This window comes from Elgaria multicarinata, chromosome 1 (genome assembly GCF_023053635.1).
Source record: "Elgaria multicarinata webbii isolate HBS135686 ecotype San Diego chromosome 1, rElgMul1.1.pri, whole genome shotgun sequence".
Lineage (NCBI taxonomy): Eukaryota > Metazoa > Chordata > Lepidosauria > Squamata > Anguidae > Elgaria > Elgaria multicarinata.
In genome coordinates, this window is record NC_086171.1 from 205971210 (window position 1) to 205995213 (window position 24004).

The 24004-nt window shown below is 45.5% G+C and overlaps 1 protein-coding gene across 1 annotated transcript in view; it reads left to right on the top strand.

Annotated features, from left to right (window-relative positions):
* Window positions 1-22257, top strand: part of CDH4 (cadherin 4) — a 1028403-nt gene extending 1006146 nt beyond the window's left edge. The window contains exons 14-16 of the mRNA XM_063146852.1: window positions 16203-16342; window positions 17781-17945; window positions 21998-22257. Coding sequence (XP_063002922.1) covers window positions 16203-16342; window positions 17781-17945; window positions 21998-22204 — 512 coding nt within the window. The 3' untranslated portion in view covers window positions 22205-22257. The remainder of the gene's footprint in view (window positions 1-16202; window positions 16343-17780; window positions 17946-21997) is intronic.
* Window positions 22258-24004: the final 1747 nt, after the last annotated feature.

Below are 24004 nucleotides of genomic sequence, written 5' to 3' on the forward strand. Positions count from 1 at the left end.
ACACTGGTGTTTAACCATAGGAACGTAAGAAGAGCCCTGATGCTGGATCAGACCAAGGTCCATCTAACCCAGCATTCTATTCATACAGTGGCCAACCAGCTGGCTACAGAAAACCGCAAGTAGGCAGGAGGGTCCAACAGCATCCTCCTGCCCATGTTCCCCAGCAATTAGTGTAAATGGGCATACTGGTGTTCATCGGCTACTGGATGTAGCAAATAGCCATCAGGACTACTAACCATAGATCACAAATTTGTCCAATCTCCTTCGAAAGCCATCCAAAGTGGTGGCCATCACTACATCTTGTGGAGATGAATTACATAGTTTAACTATCCACTGTGTGAAGAAGTGCTTCCTTTTATCTTCCTGGGATCTCCCACCAATTAGCTCCATGGATGACTCTGGGTTCTAATGTTGATCTACACCAAGAGGATATAACACGTTTAAAATGTTTTGAAAACTGTATATGCAGTGTGTCTTGGGCCCCAACAGTTGCAACTACTGTTATAAACCATTTTAAAGCAGTAGTGTAGATCCTGCCAGGGAGAAGAATTTATCCCTATCCACTTCCTTCATACCACGCATTATTTTTATACACCTCTATCATGGCTCCCCTTACCCACCTTATTTCTAGGCTAAACAGCCCCAGACATAACTTTTCCTTATCAGGGACTTGCTCCAACAACCGTAATCGCTTTGGTTGCCCTTTTCTCAACAGTGTCCTTTTGGAGGTGCAGTGACCAGAACTATACACAGTATTCCAAATGTGGTTGCACCACAGGCCAGAATTATAGTGGCAGTTTCATTTTTGATTCTCTTCCTAATTACACACAAGATGGAATTTGCCTTTCTCACAGCAGCTGCACACTGGGTTGGCACTTTTTATCGAACTGCTAGGGTTATGATGTCCTTCCACAATTTATGGTGAGTGCCAACTCAGGCAATCCATTGTTGTCCTCTGACCTGCTAGGGCTTTGGGGTCAATCTTTGGCTTTGCTTGGGCAACCATAACTTTGGCCTTTCTCTGCCTGGCTACTTCTCCACTGCTAGATACCACTCACTGCCCAGTCCTGAGGACTCTTACCTCTTGCTCTCCACCCTGTCTGCCCTCTAGGCTGTCTGTGACATTGTTGGCAGAAGTAAGGAACAAAAACAAGATGCCTTGAAATTTGGAGATATTTAATTCAAAATCCTTCCAAGCCATCTCCCACTTCTTACGGTACTGACACAGGAAAGATATAAGAGCCAGTGTGGTGTAGTGGCTAAAATGTCGGACTGCGAGTCGGGAGATCCAGGTTCTAGTCCCCACTCAGCCATGAAAACCCACTGGGTAACTTTGGGCCAGTCACAGACTCTCAGCCTAACCCACCTCACAGGGTTGTCATGAGGATAAAGTGGAGAGGAGGAGGATTATGTATGCTGCCTTGGGTTCCTTGCAATAAAAAAGGTGAGATATAAATGCAATAATAAATAAATAAAAATAAATAAAATATAACCAGAATAGTCATCCATGAATGCCACAAACGAATTGCTGTGTGTCATTCTAGCCCTAGGCAGCCCAATTAATTAATGTTCTCAAGCATCTGAAGGCAAGATTTCCATGGTAAAGCCAAAGAGATCACGGTAGGGACAGAACTGTATAGGTTATGGATCACATGGAGAAGCTCTTCTTCTCTTTCAATGTTGGGTTGTCCCACTCTCGGTAACATGGTGAGATGCTTACCTGTGCCAAGGTGTCATTGTGTTTTGCGTTTCTTTGTCCCTGCCAGTGGCCAGTCAAGAAGGTGGCTAAGGATAGGGAAATGGAGAAAGTGATAGCATCAGGATACATGACAGCTCAGCGTGGGGAGGCCATTTTCCGCAGCGTCTCTTATCTATCAGAACAGGTGATTCCATCCCAGAATCACGAATTGTTCAAGTACTAAAAGACCTTTGAAGAACAGAAAAGTGCCTCTAAATTTACCCATGCAAAATAAGCAGCTATATTTCCTTCACCATTTTTAATATACACATGTTAATTTCATAGTGACATGACGATAATGAGCCATAAATATACATCTGCTTTCTAAGATTGTTGAATGTAATAAAGCTTCTTCATTCCAATTTTTACTATTTTGCATAGTAAAAATTTGCATGGGAAGCAACAGGAGCAATAAACCACAAGTTTCCTTTTTTCCTTTTCCCCCCGCTCTACATATAAATCAAAGTCTAAACTATGATTTAAACACTTGAGAAAATTCTGTTGACAGAAATTAACTACAGCTGAAAGACATTTGATTTAGGAGAATCCTTTTTCCATTTTCAAATCCATTATCCTGTTCTAAATTATGGCTTTTATTACAAACGCATATTTTTTACATTCATTGTCATTCTAATTGACTTTTTAATGTTCAGCAGATACTCTAGGCTTATATCAGTGGTGAAAAATGGAATTGGGGATAGAAAGATCTTTTCCACTTACATTTTCGCTTTCATTTTCCATGGGAGGGTTTGGTGTGAGATTGGCCTCAGCTAGACCTATGGCTCTAGCGAAACAGAGGGGTGAGGATCTTGTGATATTTTTATCGTGAGATCTCCTCCTCTGTTTACACGTGGCGCGCAATGGCCTTGGACAAATAGAACGTCGCGCCCGCCATTTTGGTTTTTTTTAAAGAAACAGAAGCAGCACATGAGCACTCATGCGCTCAAAGGTAAGGTGTTTTTTTTTAAAAAAAACAAACAATTTCTCCGCTCCCCACCCCACCCCCACCCCAATGGGCGCAGCACTGCAGAGGAGTGCTGCACCCCATGCACAGTTCCCAGCTCCTCACAAGTAACCATGAGGAGCCGGGACAAACCGTGACGCCTGCCCACACGTTCCGCGGTCTTGGGATCATCCTGAGACCACGGAAAAAGCGGGCTGAAACGGTAGGTTGATATTCCGGGGAGAGGGAAGGATCATCCTTCCCTGTTCCTGGATCCCCTGTGCATCATGTGGACGCACAGGGACGATCCTGGGGATTGCCCAGGGAAATTGCCCCATCTAGCTATGGCCATGTTTTACTCCAGTGTTCAAACATTCCACCACATAGCACTATCATAACATGGGTTTGGAAAGAAACTCCTTGTAGTTTTGTGTAAGATTTGCCATGTGCAATCCACTGACATGACCCCATTTTTACCAGGATGTGCATTTCCATGGCTGGCTGGGGAATGATGGGAACTGTTGGCCTTTTTTTTCCTTTCTAAACCTGCATAGGTTTAAGCCCTCAGAGTTCTTTCTCAACACCCTAATTTTAGCCAACATCTGGAGTTGCTGTACCTGAAGCTATATCTACGGGCGTTGCTAGACGTACCGGGTGTTCCGTCGTTGAGGAGCGGTGAAAGCGGCTTTTCCCGTTCAGCCGTGACGCCTCATCATCCACACCTGCCTTCGATTTATGGCGGAAGTTTGCGCCGGTTGTGCTGCTGCCGCCGCGAGCACGGTTGCGCAGCCACACCGGCCTGAATGCCGCGGCTTTTTTTTTCGCTCGCTGCACGGTTTGCGCACGTCCGAAAGACCGCAAACTTGCGCAGCCGTCAGCGATGCCGCCGCCGGCCCTGGCGGCGGCAGCGGCGGCAGTGCCAGTGCCAGCCGAAGTGCTGCTGGTGCTGTTGAGGGTCAACATTGATGCGCTCACTTCCTGATGGGGGTCGTGGCGGGTGTCATATGACCCGAGGTCAATCGTCTGCATGGCCACTCTGTGCCTACATCTCCCATCATGCCTCTGAGGTGTCGGCGGCGATGACCGCCTCTGTGCCCTGTGCCCCATCCCAAGGAGCCAACCCACATCTGGCCGTAGCCATGGCAGCAGCCCACAAACAGCTCTGCCCTCTGCCAGCCTGCAGCGTACAGCACCGCCATTATGCGGCCACGGTAGCTGCCCACCGCAAGGAGTCACCAGCCACTTTTGCGGTCCTCCGTTCCTGCGCAAACTGTCACTGGGGAAATAAAAAAAAAAAGCCGCTCCGCCGCGCTGCCCCAGCTGCCGGACTGCGCGCAAATGGCGGAGGCGGCTTGACCGAAGCCGCTGACCACTCCCCCTTAGCACGCCTTTTCCTGACCAGTGCCGACCGCAGTGACCTCACATCCTCCCACACGTACTCCGAATTACCGCGGGACAGCAGGAAAAGGCGCACTACAACTCACTTTTTTAAAGTCGGGAGAAAGAGGCTTCACCGCAGGATAACGGCGGATCCTCGTGAACGTCATCTGGAAGCCTCGACGTGGCTGCGGAAGGTAACGCGCGCTAGAGCCTCGTCTAGTAACGCCCTACTTTGTATTACTCATACCAGCATTAGGAGGAAGCACTAAGGACTCTCTGACCAACATATAGCCTCTTATCTGAGGTGACACTGGGGTCATAGAATCATAGAATCATAGAATAGCAGAGTTGGAAGGGGCCTACAAGGCCATCGAGTCCAACCCCCTTCTCAATGCAGGAATCCCCCCTAAAGCATCCCTGACAGATGCTTGTCCAGCTGCCTCTTGAAGGCCTCTAGTGTGGGAGAGCCCGCAACCTCCCTAGGTAACTGATTCCATTGTCGTACTGCTCTAACAGTCAGGAAGCTTTTCCTGATGTCCAGCTGGAATCTGGCTTCCTTTAACTTGAGCCCGTTATTCCGTGTCCTGCACTCTGGGAGGATCGAGAAGAGATCCTGGCCCTCCTCTGTGTGACAACCTTTTAAGTATTTGAAGAGTGCTATCATGTCTCCGCTCCATCTTCTCTTCTCCAGGCTAAAGATGCCCAGTTCTTTCAGTCTCTGTTCATAGGGCTTTGTTTCCAGACCTCTGATCATCCTAGTTGCCCTCCTCTGAACACGTCCTTGTAATATTCTTGCCTGATTTCTAGCACCACCTAATTCCTGTTTCCCACATCCATAGCCATGCCCACTCCTAATAGCACACTCCTAAGCTGTATTATCAACTGCTTTTGAAACTATGGGTCGGTACAAAGCAAAAAACCAAAACCGGGTAGTCCGTATGCTCATAGAGCAAGTGTTCTATGAAGAAAGGTTACAGTGTCTGGAATTGTTCGTCTTAGAAAAAAGCCGAATACATGGAGAAGTGATAGAGGTGTACAAAGCTGAATATTGGGAGATTCAGGACAAATAAAAGGAAGCACTTCGTCAAAAAGAGCACATAGTTAGACTATGGAATTTGCTTCCACAAGATGTAGTGATGGCCAACAATTGGGATGGCTTTAAAAGGGGAGGAGGAGGAGGAAGAGGAGGTTTTATTACACTTCTATACCGCTCCATAGCCAAAGCTCCCTGGACCTTTTACAAAGATTAAAACATTAAAAACAATATGCGAAATGTAAAAACATAAACAACACGAAACAAACAGGATACGCAGAGACAACAAACATCTGAAAACAACTTTGAGCAATCAGCCAAACTGGAGATTGATTAAATCTCATCCCATGCTCCCAAATGCCTGGGAAGAGAGAAAAGTCTTGAACTGGGACTGAAAAGATAGCAGTGTTGGCACCCGGCAGGCCTCGTTGGAAAGATCATGCCATAACTCTACCGGTTCTTGGCAGATAAGGCTATCCAATGGCTACTAGTCCTAATGGCTATATACTGCCTTAAGTGGCTCATCTACACCAAGCAGGACATTCCATTATGAAAGTGGTATATAAAAGGCAGGAGCCACACTACTGCTTTATAGTGGTATTGAAGTGCACTGACGACTGTTGGGGCCCATGACACATACCATATACTGCTTTCATACCACTTTCATAGTGTTATATCTTGCTTGGCGTAGAGGTGTCCATGGGCCCCAACAGTTGTCAGTGCACTTCAATACCACTATAAAGCAGTAGTGAAGATCCTGCCTTTTATATACCGCTTTCATACCACTTTCATTATGGAATATCCTGCTTGGTGTAGATGAGCCCTCTGTATACCAGTTGCTAGGACAGGAAAGTGAGAGGATGCTATTGCATTCATGTCCTGCTTATGGGCTTCCTACAGGCAACTGGTTGGCCACAGGGCGAACAAAATGTTGCACTTTGGTAGGTCTTGGGTCTGATTGCGCATGGCTCTTCTCACGTTCTTAGGGCCTTGTTAGACCTGCCGGCTTATGCCGGCAGGGAGGCGGGGCCGAAGCGCGCTAACGTTAGCGCGCCTCCCCCAGGCTACCACACGGCGGACGCGTAGGGACGTCACGTCCCTGCGGCGTCCACCATTTTTTATTATTATTATTTTAAAGGGGCCGGGTGCGGCCTGAAGATGGCGGACAAGGTTAGTGTTTTATTTATTTTTTACGGGGGGGGGCGAAGGCTGGGAGGGTGGGTGGCAGGGTGGGTGGCATGAGGGGAGGGCTGGTGCGATCGCGCCGCGCGCCGCCCAAGCCCGGGCAATGCCTGGCATGGGGCACCCGCCCTTCCCCCGTGCCCCCCCGCCACCCACCCTCCCAGCCTTCCCCCCCCCGCCGATGGGCACAGCGCTCCTATGAGCGCTGTGCCAGGCAGGTCCACGGCTCCTCGCGAGTAAGCGAGGAGCCGTGAAAAGCTGCGGAAGTCCCTAGACGTTCCCCAGCTCCGGCCTGAGGCTGGAGCGGGGGAAAAGGCGCGCCATAAGCGAATTCGCTTATGGCGCGTTGGAGGAGGCCTCGGCGCGGCCTGTCTCCGGATTCCCCTGTGCGTCATCTGGACGCACAGCAGGGAAGCCGGGACAGAAGGCGCGCTAAGGCCTCGTCTAGTAAGGCCCTTAGTTTACCATGAAGGTGATGTCAAGGCTTGCACCAATGCTGCTGAGAATGTCCGGGATAGTGCTGAGCAAGCGACCTTGATAGTTCTACTGGGACTTCCAGTTCAAGCAGATTAAACTCCCGCAAACTGCCTTGCCAGCTGCCAATTCTGGAAATCTTAGCCACAACTCTTAAGACACTGGAGAGAAAAGCAAAACAATGCCAGTGTGTGTGTGTGTGTGATGGGAGAAGAGAATAGATTTCGAGAAAGCTACGTATATGCAGAGTGAAAACAGGCCGTAGAGCAATCGCAAAGCTTTCTGTTCTTTTTCTTGAGTAGATAAAAAGGGTTGAACTGCATCTGCCGTTGACACTTTGAAAGCCTCTTTCTCAACATAGCTCTAAAAGCGTTAATGGGGCAGTTTTCCTATGAGTGTGACCCCTCAAAAAGCCCCTCCGCTCTCCGTTTTTTAAAACAGACAAGCAAAAAACCAGCTATTATCATACAGTTTTCACATGCCAGGCAGTTCACCTGTTGCAAGAGACACAAGAGGAGAAAGACTTCTGTGGTTACTCTAAAAGCTGAGAGCTTTTAAAGATGTATATGTATGTCTTCTTTTTCTTTGTTTGGTGAGAGGTAAACGTAACATTTGTATTTTCATGCCAGAAAGTGTTATACAATTATAAAGCAATTTGAAAAATAATTTTGTTGGGCTAGAAAGGGAAGGGCAGGCAATTGAAATGCGGGCGCAGAAATTAGCTGTCCAGTCCTCTTGCGCCCGCCCCGCCCCCCTTCAGTGAGTTTTTGTTTTTTGGAGCTCAGGCAGGCACCAACATTGTATTGCTTCTGGCACCTCTTGAAAACATTGCTTTTTCAGGAAGCTTTCCGTGAATGGCCAGCCATGGTTTTACAATAATGGGTTTTTATCAGAACTTTGTTCTTTTAAAAAATGTATTTCTTTTTTAAAAGTTATGGTGGTTTTTGTTTTGTTTTTATTCTATTTGTTGTTCACCACTCCAAAATCTTTTGGACGGGGAATGGTACATAAATATTCTAAATAAATAAATAACCAGTTCTAGCAGTTTTCACCTCCACCTGGAGCAGAATTCTTTTGTAAAGCGATGCCATAGTTAGACGGGGCGAAATCCCAGGGCGATCCCTGGGATCGTGCCCGTGCATCCACATGACGCATAGGGGATCCCAGGATCGGGGAGGGATGATCCCTTCCTTGCCCCGGGATCTTGCCCTCCCCTTTCAGCCTGGTTTTTCTGTTGTCTCGGGCTCAGCCCAAGACCATGGAACGTGTTGCCAGGTGCCGAGGTTAGTTCCAGTTCCTCACGAAGAGCTGGGACCTGTGCACAGAGCACAGAACTCCTCAGGAGCACTGCGCCCATCTGGGGTGGGGTCAGGGGAGCAGGAAAAATATTTTTAAAAAAACCTACCTTCTGTGCATGAGCATTTGTGCACATCTTCCCCTTTAACAAACAAACAAAACTGGCGAGCGTGATACCTCTCCCTCTGAGGTCATCTTGCGCTGCGTGTGAACAGAGGGGGAGATCTCGTGATAAAAAAATTGCAGGATATTCACTCCTCCGTCCCGCTAGATCACTAGGTCTAGCTAAGGCCCAAGTTGATCTTAGTTGCCCATTCAAGAGCAAGTTGCCCCAAAATCCTTTACGCTACAACAGAGTATGAAGTGTTCATGCCCCCCTGCCCCGCTGAAAGGGAAGAGGGAATTCTGAGGATGGTGGCAGGTGATGTCAGCATCCCTGCTAATTGGAATGTGTCAGGGCTACATAGCAATGTCAAAGAAATCCAATGAGGGGCTGGAGTTGTACCAGTTTTCCTAGGGTCTGTCCCTCTGGACTTCGTTTCAGTACCCACTGCAGTGCCCCACTTCATCTACAGTGAGTTGGGCCAGTTCCTGGAATTTTCCAATGGAGGTTTGGGGAGAGAGAAGCTTCTGCAATTTGCATGGATTTCCAAGCAATTTGCACAAATCGCTCCCTGTTTGCACAAACTCTGGTTGAATTTGCGCAGGTTGCGCACCCTAGTGTGGCGCAGAGTGATAAAGCAGCAGTTTCTGCAGCTGAAACTCTCCCCGCGGCCTGAGTTCGATCCCAGCGGAAGGTGGTTTCAGGCAGCCGGCTCGGGTCAACTCAGCCTTCCATCCTCCCGATGTCGGTAAAATGAGTACCCAGTTAGCTGGGGGAAAGGTAATACCAGCCGGGGAAGGCAACAGCAAACCACCCCGCTATAAGGCCTGCCAAGAAAACATCAGTGAAAGCTGGCATCCCTCCAAGAGTCAGTAATGACTCAGTGCTTGCACGAGAGGTTCCTTTCCTTTCCTATGCAAATTACAGCCAGACGTGTGTAGTTCGTGCAAATTCAGCCAGAATTTGCATAAAAGCAGCTGGGATTTTGCAAATTGCTTAGAAATTTGTGCAAGTTGTAGAACCTTAAAAAGATGCCCCCAAAAGTTCCTGGAGTTGAGGAACAGTCTGCAGCCCAGCTCGCAGATGAAAAGCAAGTCGTACACGCTGCAGAACTCGATCGAGCCAAATCGGAACCTGACGTCCCTAGCTCTGGCGTCCCTGCGAGCCCTGATTCTGCTACACATGACTCCACACTGTCTCTGCAGGCCATTCACATGGGCCATGAGAAGCAGGAAATGGTAGGGCAATTTGCAACGGCAAAGAAAAATGCTATCTGTTTAATTTCACTCCATTCTTTTTGGGGCAAAATGAAGCGAGAGAAGCATTACCTAGCCCAGCCAAACCAGATCGGCAGTTCCACGGTTTGCTTTCCCCTCCCTCGACAAAACCCACCAGCACTTTCAGTAAGGAGTTCAAAGAGGCTCAGATCTGCTTTCCAAGTAAAGCAGCTGAAAGTGTATCTCAGAGCATTTGTTAATGTGATTTTGGAAATAGAGAAAGCCCATAAAAAGGAGGAGAATAAGTCCAAATTGGATTATACGAGCTAATGTTTTATCCGGCCTCTGTTGCATTCCTTCTGAGAGAATCGCACATCATTAAAATGAAATTAGCCCAGCTGCAACATCTTGCAGATTCAAAAGGATTTATTTTTCTCACCAAGGATGGTGGGAGGGGGGTGAGCACATAGCTGGGCCCATGGCAAGTTTTAACACATTTGTTAAAACTCTTGGAATGCATTTGAGATTCAAATCAATCATTTTCAAGAAACAGTGACTGCTTTTCTTCAGGTGAAGTGCTTAGCTTGACCACCCAGCGGACAGTCCATATCACTTTGCTATGAGAGTCCAGGGTTTGGATTCCCATTCAGTCAGTGTCCAGAATCATCCCATTCCTTGTCCGGGTTTGGAACCCGTGTATGGATTGACCCTTCCCTTGCATTCGGAACCGTGGAGATGGCAATGGGAAAACCACATTGGTGGGCATCTCAGTCACGGTAGTAGTGATGAGATTTTGAGTGTTCTGGAATTTCTTGGAATCTCTAGCTACTGGTCATCAGCTATACGATTTCTGAAGTGTTTAACCGCTAAGCTTTTCCTGTGAGATTTCCTGCAACAAAGAAGGGCATGTCTACACAGGGTGATAGTCCCAGGATCGTCCCTGGGCATCCACATGATGCACAGTGGATCCCGGGAGCAGGGAGGGAAGATCCCTGCATTTCCCCAGGATATTGCCCTACACTTTTTTCCAGGTTTTTCCCACAGTCCCGGGATGATCCTGAGAGCTCAGGACGTGTGGGCGGCCGTCCCGGTTTGTTCCAGCTCCTCGCAAGTAAACATGAGGAGCCAGGAACCGGGCATGGGGCACGGAGCTCTTCAGGAGCTCCGTGCCCATCAGGGGTGAGGTGTGTGGGGGGGAACGGGAGGTTTTTTGTTTGTTTTTTACCTTATTATTTTCGCTGGAGCACTCGTGCACTCCAGCTCTTCTTTCTTTTTTAAAAAATGGCCGCCGCAACAGGCACGAAGCCCAGGATGTTGCGTGGCCGCATGTGGACTGAGGGGGAGGATCTCACGATCATAAAATCATGAGAGCCTCTCCTCCCTCCCGGAATGCCGGGAGGTCTAGGCATGGCCGAAGTCTCACTGATTTGGGCATGCCGTGTCAGTTTGCCAGAATGGGTGCTTGCCTGAGAGACTGGCAAACCTGACGGTGAGTTTGCTCATTTGTAAATGATAAAATAACACATTAATAGAACTAACTATTTTCAAGTCTAAGTGATTCAAAAAGGGTGAAGGGGAGGGAGGGTGTCACAGCCCATGGTAAACAGAGGGCCGACCTTTCCTTCCGTAGTTGTACCCCCCCAATACCAGCACTTCATGTACAAATTAGCCTTGGGGGGAAACCTCATGGTATGGAGAATGTGGATTGGGAGACATTTTTCTCCCTGTCTCAAAAAACTAGAACCCGGGGTCATTCCATGAAGCTGATTGGTGGGAGATCCAGGACAAATAAAAGGAAGGACTTCTTCACACAGTGCATAGTTGAATTATGGAACTCACTACCGCAAGATGGGGTGATGGCCACCAATTTGGATGGCTTTAAAAGGGGGTTGGGTAAATTCCTGGTGGTGAAGGCTATCAATGGCTACTAGCCCTGATGGTTGTGTGCTATCTCCAGTATTAGAGGGAATTATTATTATTATTATTATTATTATTATTATTATTATTATTACTATTATTATTATTACTATTATTATTATTATATTTGTATCCCACCTTTTGCCCAATACTGGGCCTCAAAGCAGCCAATACTAGGCCTCAAGGAGGCCAGTAAGCCTGTGTGCACCAGTTGCTGGGGAACATGGGTGGGAGGGTATGGAGAATGTGGATAGGGAGACATTTTTCTCCCTCTCTCAAAAAACTTGAACCCGGGGTCATCCCATGAAGCTGATTGGTGGAAAATTCAGGACAAATAAAAGGAAGTACTTCTTCACATAGCGCATAGTTAAATTATGAAATTCACTACCATAAGATAGTAGGCACCGCTATTGGGTGGTATAAAAATGTAATAAATAAATAAATAAATAAATAAATAAATAAGATGTAGTGATGGCCACCAATCTGGATGGTTTTAAAAAAGAGTTGGATAAATTCCTGGAGGAGAAGGCTATCCATGGCTACCAGCCCTGATGGTTGTGTGCTACCTCCAGTATTCAAGGCAGTAAGCCTGTATGCACCAATTGCTGGGGAACATGGGCAGGAGGGTGCTGTTGCACCATGGCCTGCTTGTTCATCCCTGGACGACAGCTCGTTGGCCACTGTGTGAACAGAGTGCTGGACTAGATGGACCCTTGGTCTGATCCAGCAGGGCTCTTCTTATGTTCTTATGTTCTCCCATTGGTTCCAATAGAAAACCTTTTTCAACCCTTATTGCTGCATGGAGGGAGGAGGAAGGCAGGGAGACTGATGAGCACGTGTGGAGGCCCCACATGGATGTGTGAAGAGAAATATACGGAGCCTCGTTAAGCCCTATGGGGACTCCAACCCATGCAAACACGCTGCCAATGTTAGGAAGGCTTGTATCAAATACAACCACTTAATTAAATTAAAATATATTTATTTCATCAATAACAATTCATTAATCAAGCTGACTAATAAGAGTGGTTATTGAGCTACAAAAAAACCATTGAATATCATTTGGTTTCACTTGCCATCACAGTTTAGTACCTCAGCAGCTGATTAGCGTTTTCATTCCTTTCCTTTCAAAAAACGTTGCGTCCCATTCTCTGCCACCACGCCGTGCACATTAATAACAATGAAATCCATAAAGCCATCATAAAAAAACACATTTAAAAAAGCAAAACACCAAGTAGTAGCTATTCATTTAAAATGAAGTCCACCGGATCTGTCAAACAGCCGAACTTTAAAACACCATCTCAGGATTCAATGTTGTCTGGGAATACCTTCTTAAATAATAACTTTAAAAAATGTTTCATTATATAACAATATCAAGAAAGTAGACAGGTGGACCTTCCTTAGGAAGAACGTCCAAACATATGAGTTCCACCATGACCAAGTCCCTTCTCAGGACTGGTATCATGGGTAGGTATGATCGGTTACAAGTTGAGGGCCCACTTGCCATCAAGGACCCATTTATTTATTTATTTATTTATTTATTTATTTATTTATTATTAAATTTATATACTGCCCCATAGCCGTAGCTCTCTGGGTGGTTTACAAAAGTTAAAAACATTGAACATTAAAAAGTATGCAAAATTTAAAACCATGAAAAATATAATAACAACAGTATAAAACAGTATTCATTTTAAACAACAACAGCTCTGGGGTCCATTAAAAAACAAATTTAGCATATGTTGTTAAATGCTGTTAAATGCCTGGGAGAAGAGAAAGGTCTTGACCTGGCACCAAAAAGGAAACAATGTTAGTGCCAAGCAAGCCTCATCAGGGAGATCATTCCACAATTGGGGGGCCACCACTGAAAAGGCCCTCTCCCTTGTTGCCATCCTCCAAGCTTCCCTCGGAGTAGGCACTCGGAGGAAGACCTTAGATGTTGAGCACAGTGAGTGGGTAGGTTCATGGCGGGAGAGGCGTTCCGTCAGGTATTGTGGTCCCAAGCCATGTAAGGCTTTATAGGTTAAAACCAGCAGCTTGAATTGGGCTCGGAAATGTATAGGCAGCCAATGCAAGTGGGCCAGAATCGATGTTATATGTTTGAACCTTCTGGTTCTGGTTATCAATCTGGCCGCTGCATTTTGCACAAGCTGCAGCTTCTGAACCGTCTTCAAAGGCTGCCCCACGAAGAGGGCATTGCAGTAATCTAATTTGGAGGTTGCCAGAGCATGGATGACTGAAGCTAGGTTATCCCTGTCCAGATAAGAGTGTAGCTGGGCCACCAAACAGAGTTGGTAGAAGGCACTCTGTGCTACCGAGGCCACCTGGGCCTCAAGTGACAGAGATGGCAAAAGCCCCCTGGAGTTGCTCCTCTTCTTCACTATTGCAGCCTGCTTGTTCACCTGCCTCCTACTCTCTGGCTTGGACGATGGTGGTGGAGAGAAGAAGGAACAGTAGATGTCATTGTCTGCTTACTGCCTGGCTTTCTGCCTGTCGAGCGAGCAAGTAGTAACGATGATGAGAAAGGAGATGAGGAGCAAGAACATCTGTTGACAATGGTGGTGAGAAGGTTGATTCACCGAAGGGTGAATCATTGAAGGGTGCCTTGCCCAAGACCAGACACCTGGAACCTATATTGCTCTGCTTCCCACTCTAGCAGACCCAACCAGTGTAAGCAAAGCATTGTGAGACTTGCTGGGGAGAGGGTGGGTAGTGGCTAAGGTGTTGGATTGGGAGTCAGGAGATCCGGGTTCTAGTCTCCACTTGGCCATGGAAACCCACTGGGGTGACTTTGGGCCACTTTCACCCAACCTACCTCACAGGGTTGTTGTTGTGAGGATAACATAGAATCATAGAATAGCAGAGTTGGAAGGGGCCTACAAGGCCATCAAATCCAACCCCCTGCTCAATGCAGGAATCCACCCTAAAGCATCCCTGACAGATGGTTGTCCAGCTGCCTCTTGAATGTGAGGAGAGGAGGATGAGGATGTATGCCTTGGGTTCATTGGAGGGGGAAAAGGCGGGATAGAAATGCAATAATAAATAAATAAATAAATAAATAAATAAATAAATAAATAAATAAAATTGGTGAAGGCATTTGCAATAGCAAATGCTTAACTTACACACAGTATTTTTGTTTAGGGTTCCAGCTGCTGGGATGTGTCTTTGGCCTCGCCATGAGCTTCACTATCCTCTTTTACTTTAGGGTGGCCACCTATATATCTCCCCTCCCCGCAAAAAAAGAGGGCATGCGTCAACACAAAAAGGATATCAGTTCGCATAATATTTGCATTTAAAGGGGATTACTATATTTTATTTATTTACAATATTTCTATACCGCTCCCTATCCGAGGATTTCTATAAACTTCAATAGAAGTACAATATATCCCACTGCAACAGGGAGGACCCATGATGACCCATTTGACTGCTCAGTCTGCTGTGCAGGTGCTAACTGATGACGGGCAATTTCAAGTCTTTGTTCCAGGTTCTCCCTTCTTGTGGTTCTCTGTCAAATAGACGACAGCTTGAAAGAGAGCACTGTCCTCTGCAAAGTAGGGCTCATGGCCACCCTATCTTCTTCCAAAGGACCTCTCTCATCTATTAGAATGTAAGCCTATGCGGCAGGGCCCTGCTATTTATTGTTTTACTCTGTACAGCACCATGTACATTGATGGTGCTATATAAATAAATAAATAAAATAATAATAATAATAATAATAATAATAATAATAATAATAATAATAATAATAATAATACCATCTGGGTTTACTTTCTGCTTCTGATAAAATAGACTGTTGCTTATGAATGTTCATGTCATGATAGAGCAGTTAAGGTGCAATCCTATGTATGCTGAGACAGAAGAAAAAGTCTTACAGGTCCCAGCATGGCCCATGGGGAATCTGGGAGTGTTAGGACTTTTTTCTGTCTAAACATGCATAGGATTGCACCCTTATTCTCTCAGTTTGGTTTTTGCTTTATTTGTTTTTTGCCTTTCTACCAGTATAGATTAGCATGGCTTCTCTTCTGGTAACAAAGAGGTAGGTATTCCCATTGGGCTGTGCAAGGATCCAACCTCAGGTATTCAAATCCAAGGCTGAGAGGCCATTTTGTGGCAGATCTGACATTTTAGGATGGGATCCGCCATTTTCCTGCACCGTCCTAAGCCCCAGTACAGCCTACAGCCCCCAGCATGCAGTGCGTGGAAGGGGCGGACTTACTGGGGCCCAAGAACAGAGGGCAGACATGTCCCCGCCATACACAATTGCCCACTTCTCAGTGCAATCCACGGCTTCACCACCACCATTGCCGGCTTCCTCTCGCGAGATCACATCCTCTCGCAAAATCGCCAGCGTCCTCTCACGAGATCACTGCCTCGAAGCGGCAATCTTAAGAGGATACAATCTCATGAGATGAAGCCGGCAATCATGCTGAGGAGCATCTGCCTCCTCGGGCCCTGCATGCTGGGGGCTGTAGGCTGTACCAGGGCCTAGGGCTGTGCAGGAAAATGGCAGATCCCATCCTAAAATGGCAGATCTAGCCCAAATAGCCTCCAAGCCTTAGATTCAAATATTTGAGGTTCAAACCTTGCACAGCCCTAATTCCCATTTCAAAATGTATCCTGTACTATACTGAGAATTTGAAAGTATTTCATTTGTTCCCATCTTATTTTATTGAAATATATATAAATATTTCTGGTATTCAGGGTTCAGCTGCTGGAACTATTTACGTTGTCCTTAACCCTTCAACACAAACAAATGTTAATAGCCCGCTCATTTTTTTTCCAGTTCGGCCGCTCCCGTCTCAACATCAATTTAGCGAAAAAGCACGAGCATATTTAATGTCTTCCTTTTGTCTGAGGCTGATTGTCCACAAGGCACAAAAGGTCGCCCCTATTCAGCTGTGTCTCTTGCGTTGCTTTTCTTGCAGCCATGGTTTTGGTTTTTGTGGTGTGGATGAAGCGCAGGGAAAAGGAGCGGCACACAAAACAGCTCCTCATTGATCCCGAGGATGATGTTCGAGATAACATTTTGAAGTATGATGAGGAAGGAGGTGGAGAAGAAGACCAGGTGAGGAGAGAAACTCCATTGGGCGATCAGTCGTTTGCGATACACTTGTACCTTAGGGGTTCTCTACATTTTTTTTTTTAAAAAAAATCTGTGCTGCCTTACCATAGCTTTCTGCATCCGCTTTCTTTCTTGGATATGATCAGCGCCATTACACAGGCAGCCACATATTTTGAACTTGAATACTTCCCCTGTCTGCTTGCTCCATGTACCCAATTCACTTTAATGACACATCGCCATCTGGTGGTGTAATTATAACACAATGCTGAGATTACACGCAGAGAGATGGTGTGATTTCCCAGATAGTTCCACATTATCTCTGGGGTTTTTAAACCCGCAACTTCCTGGGGATAGCACGGGGGAGGTCCTGGATGCTGATGACACCATGTAACAAACCCGTAAACCTCCATGAGTGGCCAGTCATGAGTGTGCTATACATCACTCACTTAGAGAAGTTCTTAATTAGCCCAAGAGCTCCATCCCATCATTACTTGTGCATTGCATTTCAACATTAGTCACAAGACCCAAACCGGGTGTGGCACAATTCTCAAACGTCTATAGGCTGCGTATTGCACTCTACTTGAAATGTTTGCAAAATTGTTTTTCCTAGTTTCTGAAAGTTCAATACTGCAGACTCTACAGAATATATGTCCAGTCGAAAAAAGGGACAAATTGAAGCTAGTCCACTCAAGGCTCAATAGGTCTCAAACACCGTTTAGGCTTTCAGGGCACAAATAGAGGCCATCCCAAAGGTGTCTGGGAGGACTGTTTGTGCTACATTGACTATAGTTACCTGGGCATCGTAGGAACTATGACGTTATCTCATGCCAGTGGCTAAAATGTCTCCGTTTAGGCCTAGCATTGCCTGACATGCCAATTCAGGCTTAATTTGGAGTCTGGATTTGTTTTACTTAAAGGCCACAGCTAGACCTAAGGTTTATCCTGGGATCATCCAGGGTTCGCCCCTGCCTGAGCACTGGATCCCCTGTGTGTCACCTAGATGAACAGGTTTGACCCCTGGACGATCCAGGGATAAACGTTAGGTCTAGCTATGGCCAAAATTGCCCTCAGGGAAATTAGTGTGGCTCTTCCAACTCAATTCCAGGTCAGATCTTGGAACATTCACTGAGGACTACAGCCCAGAAGGTGGCCTTTAAGGTGGGCACCACTTCTACGCTCAGCCCACCCTGAGATGCTGGATTATCCCAAGTAGGCCTCCTAGTACTCCTCAACGCCATCCACCAAACGATCAATACCTTATGAGTCACATACATTTAAATAGGCACGGGCATCCATGCCACATAGTGCAAGCTTTCTGCTTCAGTTCCAGTTGAACTTGAGCCAGTCAGCTTATTTATTTGCCCTGATAGCGTAGAGTCACGCGAAGATTTTCAATGCAAAGCCACTTGAGCCTCACTCTCTGCTTCTCCATTTGTTTCAGGATTATGATTTAAGCCAACTTCAGCAGCCAGAGAGCATGGATCATGTTTTGAACAAGGCAAATGGAGTCAGACGAGTAGACGAGAGACCTGTTGGTGCTGAGCCCCAGTATCCCATAAGACCTGTAATCCCCCATCCTGGGGACATTGGGGACTTTATTAATGAGGTATGTTCTTACAGGCTTCCCTATATTGCTACTGCAGGCTTGTACAGCCAGCAAGGGCCACTGATGCAATTAACATGCACAAAGTACAAAATTGGATGGGTAGAGATAGATAGATAGATAGATAGATAGATAGATAGATAGATAGATAGATAGATAGATAGATAGATAGATGGGGTCTGCTAGCCAAGAACCAATTGATGTTTTAATTAATTCTAATTGATTTCAGCTCTACCCTGTCCTTCCAAAGAGTTCCTCTAATGAGACTTACATATGGGTGTGGATCCAAAGAACTGCAATACTAGCTCCCAGGGCCAGCCCTACCATTAGGCAGAGTGAGGCAGCTGATACGGGCAGCAAATGCAGTGGGGTCAGAAGTGAAGGTTCTACACATCCTTCCTTGCACCGACTCAACTCCCTTGCTTATTTCAAAAGTAGTTTGTGGTATGTCATGGAGGTCTGCTGCTCCGAGGGTGCATTATATTTAAGGACAGCGGGTTAACTGTGTGCACTGTCCCCTTGGCTTACCCTGCTGCAGGCCTTTACTAAGAGCCCTGCTAGGGAGCTGTATAAAACCCTCTTAATAAACCAGTTAATTTACTGGCACCCGTGTGGAGCACTAATTCCGTGGTCTGCATTCAATAGACAAAGCTTCTGGGTGTGCCTAAAGTAGGGTGACCCTATGAAAAGGAGGACAGGGCTCCTGTATCTTTAACAGTTGTACTGAAAAGGAAATTTCAACAGGTGTCATTTGTTTATATGGGGAATCTGGGGAAATTTCCTCTTTATCACAACAGTTAAAGCTGCAGGTGCCCTGCCCTCTTTTAAATCTGGTCACTCTAGTATAGCAACGGCAGCTTTAACTGTGGTGATGAAGAGGGAATTTTACCAGGTTCTCTATATACAAATGACACCTGCTGAAATTCCCTTTTCCATGCAACTGTTAGAGATACAGGAGCCCTGTCCTCCTTTTCATATGGTCACCCTAGCCTAAAGTTGTTCCTTGCACCCCAGCCATTGCTGCTAAGTGGTCTCCCATCCAGGCAGGTTATGGAGCCCAACCTGCTTAGCTTCCGCAATAGATGTGCATCATATGCCTGCAACGCAAAACCATTCTCTGAAATGTCACACCGCTTTATTTATTAATTTATTTGTTTATTTATTCACATCCATTCTAAGCTGCCTTTCCAGCAGATTGCCCAAGGCAAACCAACCGTAATGTTTGCAATCTAAACAACCAATAAAATCAAAAATTTAACAACAGCAAATGTAAATCCTCTAAGTAAGGGATAAATAGCATCCATGAAAGAGGGCAATCTATTGCTTTGTGTAGCGGTGAACCAGTTATGAAGGTAACTGCCAAAGGAAACTCACCAAGCTCATGACAAGCATGTAGATATGATAAACCTGGTTAGTGCTGAGCTTATAGCATTGCAGATCTGGTACCAAGTTCTATAATTTGTCCTGTAAGGAGGGAGTGGAGAACTAGGTCTCTGCTGAAACCACGTGGAAAGCTCCCTTCATGGGCACTCAATTTATTTTTTATTTATTTATTTACAATACTCATATACTGCTCCCAATTCAAAATTTCGGAGTGGTGTATAAGATAAAAACAAAATTAAAAAAAGAATAAAAACACATTAAAATAGTGTTGTTTTTTGGGGGGAAATGCAAAATGCAAAGTAAGGCATGGCTGGTCATCAAGGGAAGGCTTCCTGCAATAACGCCGGTTTCAGGAGGCACTGAAAGGAATACAAAGTTGGCGCCTGCCTGATCCCCAGAAGCAGGGAATTCCATAGGAGAGGGGCCACCACGCTGAAGGCTCTTCCCCTGGTAGACTCCAATGGGAGGATGGTTCTTTGTGGAACCACCAGGAGCATGCCCTCAGATGACCTCAGTGACTGGGCAGGTTGATGGGGGAGAAGGCGCTCTCTCAGGTATCCTGGTCCCAAGTTGTTTAGGGCTTTGTACATTTGCACGGGGCGAGGGTTATACTTCAAACATTTATCCACACATCTTCAGCTTTTTATCTGCTACCATGTGGTCTAGGCACATGTTTTAAAATTAGTATTTCTAATTTTGTAATTGTAATTTATTAATGCTTAGGCCTTAGGCCATTCGCATACAAAATAAATACAATATTAAAGGACAACAATATAAAAATACTGCACATGTTCACATATAAATCTTACATAATGAAAGGATAAAATTCAATACAATTAAAAACATTATATATATATATATATATATATATATATATATATATATATATATATAAAATAAAATACTGTAGTTAGATAAGAGCATCTCCAGAACAGTCAACTGCGATCTCAGTAATAAATCTTGCCCATATTTTCATTGCTGCCAGGGCAAAAAGAGATACTTTGTGGGTTACCCTGGAGTCAGTGTCAGACAGGAGATTGAAAATCTTTTCTGAAATGGTATTGGAATGTAATTGATACAAGATAGATTCCAGAAATTTAGTTCTTGGTTTGGAATATAAAGAACAGAAGAGCAAATAATGAGGCAGATCCTCAATTTCTGGGGCCCCACAAATACACAGGCGGAGGGCCAAATGGGTACGATAATATCTGCCATCAATCACCGCTGTAGGCATAGTTCGAAAACAGAAGGCTGCAAATGCTTGAATTATGTAAATTATTATGATTATGATTATTCAACAATAGCAGCAGCAGCAGACTGAGGTTCTACAGGAGTAGCTAGACCTACATTGCAAACAGGGCCATGCAGATTTTCGTGCTTCTCTTCTGTACCTGAGCCAGCCGGAAAAGCCTGCATTCCCCCTGCAGTTCCCAAAGCTGCGCATTTAATCTTTTTTCCCCCCTTTGATTTGTATACTTGATCCTTTTACTATTAAAAAGAGAGACGGTGTGTTTGCAAACCAATCGATGCCTTATTTCCTCCGAGGCAAAAATGTGATCCATTTCATAAGCCTGATACATAAATGTGGGAGCAATTTAATTTTGTTATTGTATCTATTTCCTCCTCTTGAGATTCTTCTCCCCCACCCCACCCTTCGCCTCAGTATTTAATCAGTAAACATTCTTCATTCCTGCCCTCTGTGGTACATACAAAACAACACCATTTGCACACTTCCGTCACTCAGTCGGAACGCATCAGTTCTTTCTCACATTCACCATTTCGCACTCTGTTCAGCTAGGATATTGCCCATGATAAAGATGGCTACCCTTTTCATACAACAAGCACATGTAGAATTGATGCATGGACCTACCAACTTCCTCAACCTTCACACATCAGTCCTACGTCTGAAACTGAGGCGTAGACGCTGGCTCGGAGCCAACATCACAAAATAGAAGTCAACTTAGAGTCATAGAATAGTAGAGTTGGAAGGGGTCTATAAGGTCATCGAGTCCAACTCCCTGCTCGATGCCGGAATCCACCCTAAAGCATCCCTGACAGATGGTTGTCCAGCTGCCTCTTGAAGGCCTCCAGTGTGGGAGAGCCCACAACCTCCCTAGGTAACTGGTTCCATTGTCATACTGCTCTAACAGTCAGGAAGTTTTTCCTGATGTCCAGCCGGAATCTGGCTTCCTGTAACTTGAGTCCATTATTCCATGTCCTGCACTCTTGGAGGATCGAGAAGAGATCCTGGCCCTTCTCCGTGTGACAACCTTTCAAGTATTTGAAGAGTGCTATCATGTCTCCCCTCCTTGTGTCTGCTGCCCCTTGTGCAACCCCCCAAGAGTCCCCTTCCTCCAGAGCAGATTTGGGGGCAAAAGGAGGCGGGGAAATCCATTCCGCCACCAGCAGCTTCCCTTCCCATGGAGGAACAAGACCACTGGATATGTTCCTTTGACGTTAGAGTCAACATGGTGGATGGGGGAGCTGGCACTCTTTGAATCTGCCCCCCACATGTAGGCTCACTGAAAGAGTGGGCCCATTGAGGGTAACTTGCCCATAAAAGCCAGACCAGCATTGCCAGGTCTCTGTGTTTCACGCTGCAATGCAGAGCCAAGCTCTTGTGGAGGTCTGCCTCCAGTATGAGATAACCTATTTCTTCTTTAAAATTTCAGGGCTTGAGAGCAGCAGACAATGACCCCACCGCTCCGCCATATGACTCCCTCCTTGTCTTTGACTACGAGGGCAGCGGCTCAACAGCGGGCTCTGTCAGCTCGCTTAACTCCTCAAGCTCCGGAGACCAAGATTATGACTACCTTAATGACTGGGGGCCAAGGTTCAAGAAACTGGCGGACATGTACGGGGGCGGCGAGGATGACTAAATTGACCTCACTTCATTGTTTTGCAAAATGAGGAAAGCTATAGCATTAGAAGACGAAGACGAATGAGAAGAAAAGAAACCCAACAATGAAGAAGAAAGAAGGAAGGAGTGAAAAAGGGGAGAGAAGAAGAAAAAGTAAAGAACTGTACAGAAGTGGCAGCTTTTTTAATTAATATCCTCTGCTGACTGTATTCCTTTTAGTGGTGATTTAGAAGGTTTCTTTTCCTGTTATTTTTCTTTCTTCCTTCCTTCCTTCCTTCCTTTCTTCTTCTTCTTCTTTTTTAAAGAACATTGAGCTGTCTAGCATGAACACTCGTCTCTGCTGCGGTTGTGTGTGTTTTTTTATTATTATTATTATTTTTCCCCCAGTGTGTCAGCAGGGATATCGCTTGTTCTATCCACTTTGTGACTAAAGGGAGTGAAAGGCACTCTGTCTTAACTTGAATTTCTTAGAACAGAAGCACTGTTTTTAAAATATATATATAGATATATATATTTGAAAGTGCCTTTTGGTACGTGTATCAGATTCCCTCAATCTCAGGAGTGTTCAAAAGAAACAAAAATGTACGTTTCCACCTTCTTGGACACCACACTCTATGACCCTAAGCCAGTCCTAGCTGGAAAGGAATTAACGAAAAACAGGAACTTTGGAATGGTTTCTCTTTTGGGCCTTTTTTCTAAAAAAAAGTGGGAGAGTTGTTTGTGGGTGGGGGGACTGCTAAATAAACAAGATGCTTAGTGTACATCATCAACAACAAAACTCTAAACTGCTACCTTTTGGCCTAAGCAAATGGTGAACTGAGTAAACCTGTTGTATATATAATTCATTGTTTATCCGATGCAAAATATTGACCTGGTTTTTCTCTTGTGACCTGGTCACATGTGATGTAGCTGCATAGATCTATAGCATTGGTAAGCCTTTGGTGAGTACAACACAAAAGACCTTGCATAAGCCCTACAGTAAATGATGACAAGACCAAAGGCTGCTTTTGTGTGAGAGTTGTCTTTCTTTCTTCCTTTCCTTTCTTTCCTTTCTCTCTTGCTTTTTTTAAAAAAAGTTCCCTCCACCTGCTGAATCCTGTCCACCATGATTAGGCCATGTGTTTCTATCAGAACGTTCACCATGATCAATCGAATGTGGAATTCTGATTGAATATTAGGACTACAGAGCTGTGAGCAACTGAAGGAAGGATTTCAGGCCAGCTGTGCAGTCTTTGCTATCAGAGTTCTTAAAGCTTTGGCTGGTAGTATAAATTCTGCAGGCCCCACGTGGCTCTCTGAACCATATTGCGTGGGTCCTGACCTCTGTTTCATGATCCTGAGTTACATTATGTACAGCCCAGGGTACCTGTTTTGTAGCCTATGTTAATTTGACCAGAAACTTCACCCCTTCTGAGCATATCATGGCAAGTGGGTGTGGTTAAGCACAATCAAAATCTAGCACTAAGCCCTATGGTGGGTGGGTGGGTGAAGGTCATTAAGTAACTCAATCAAGAAATCGCCTGTCTCTGTTTCGAAGAGTTACAAAATTAGTAAAGGAGCAAGTGCTATGGACCAATTTTAGTGCCATATTAACAGGTGCTTTTGGATCTTGAAATTAGTTTGCGTGCTATTTCACCAACAGGAATTGACCCGGCAAAAGTTATGATCTGACTGGGAATATATCATTCATTATCTTCAGATTTTTAAGGTAAGACTAGTTAGGTCTTCAGCCTGGAATGGTTGTGTACATGGTCTATTGCTTCGGTACAGCTGATACACTCGTCGAGTAGAATTTTCTACGATTCAACGATATTAGCAA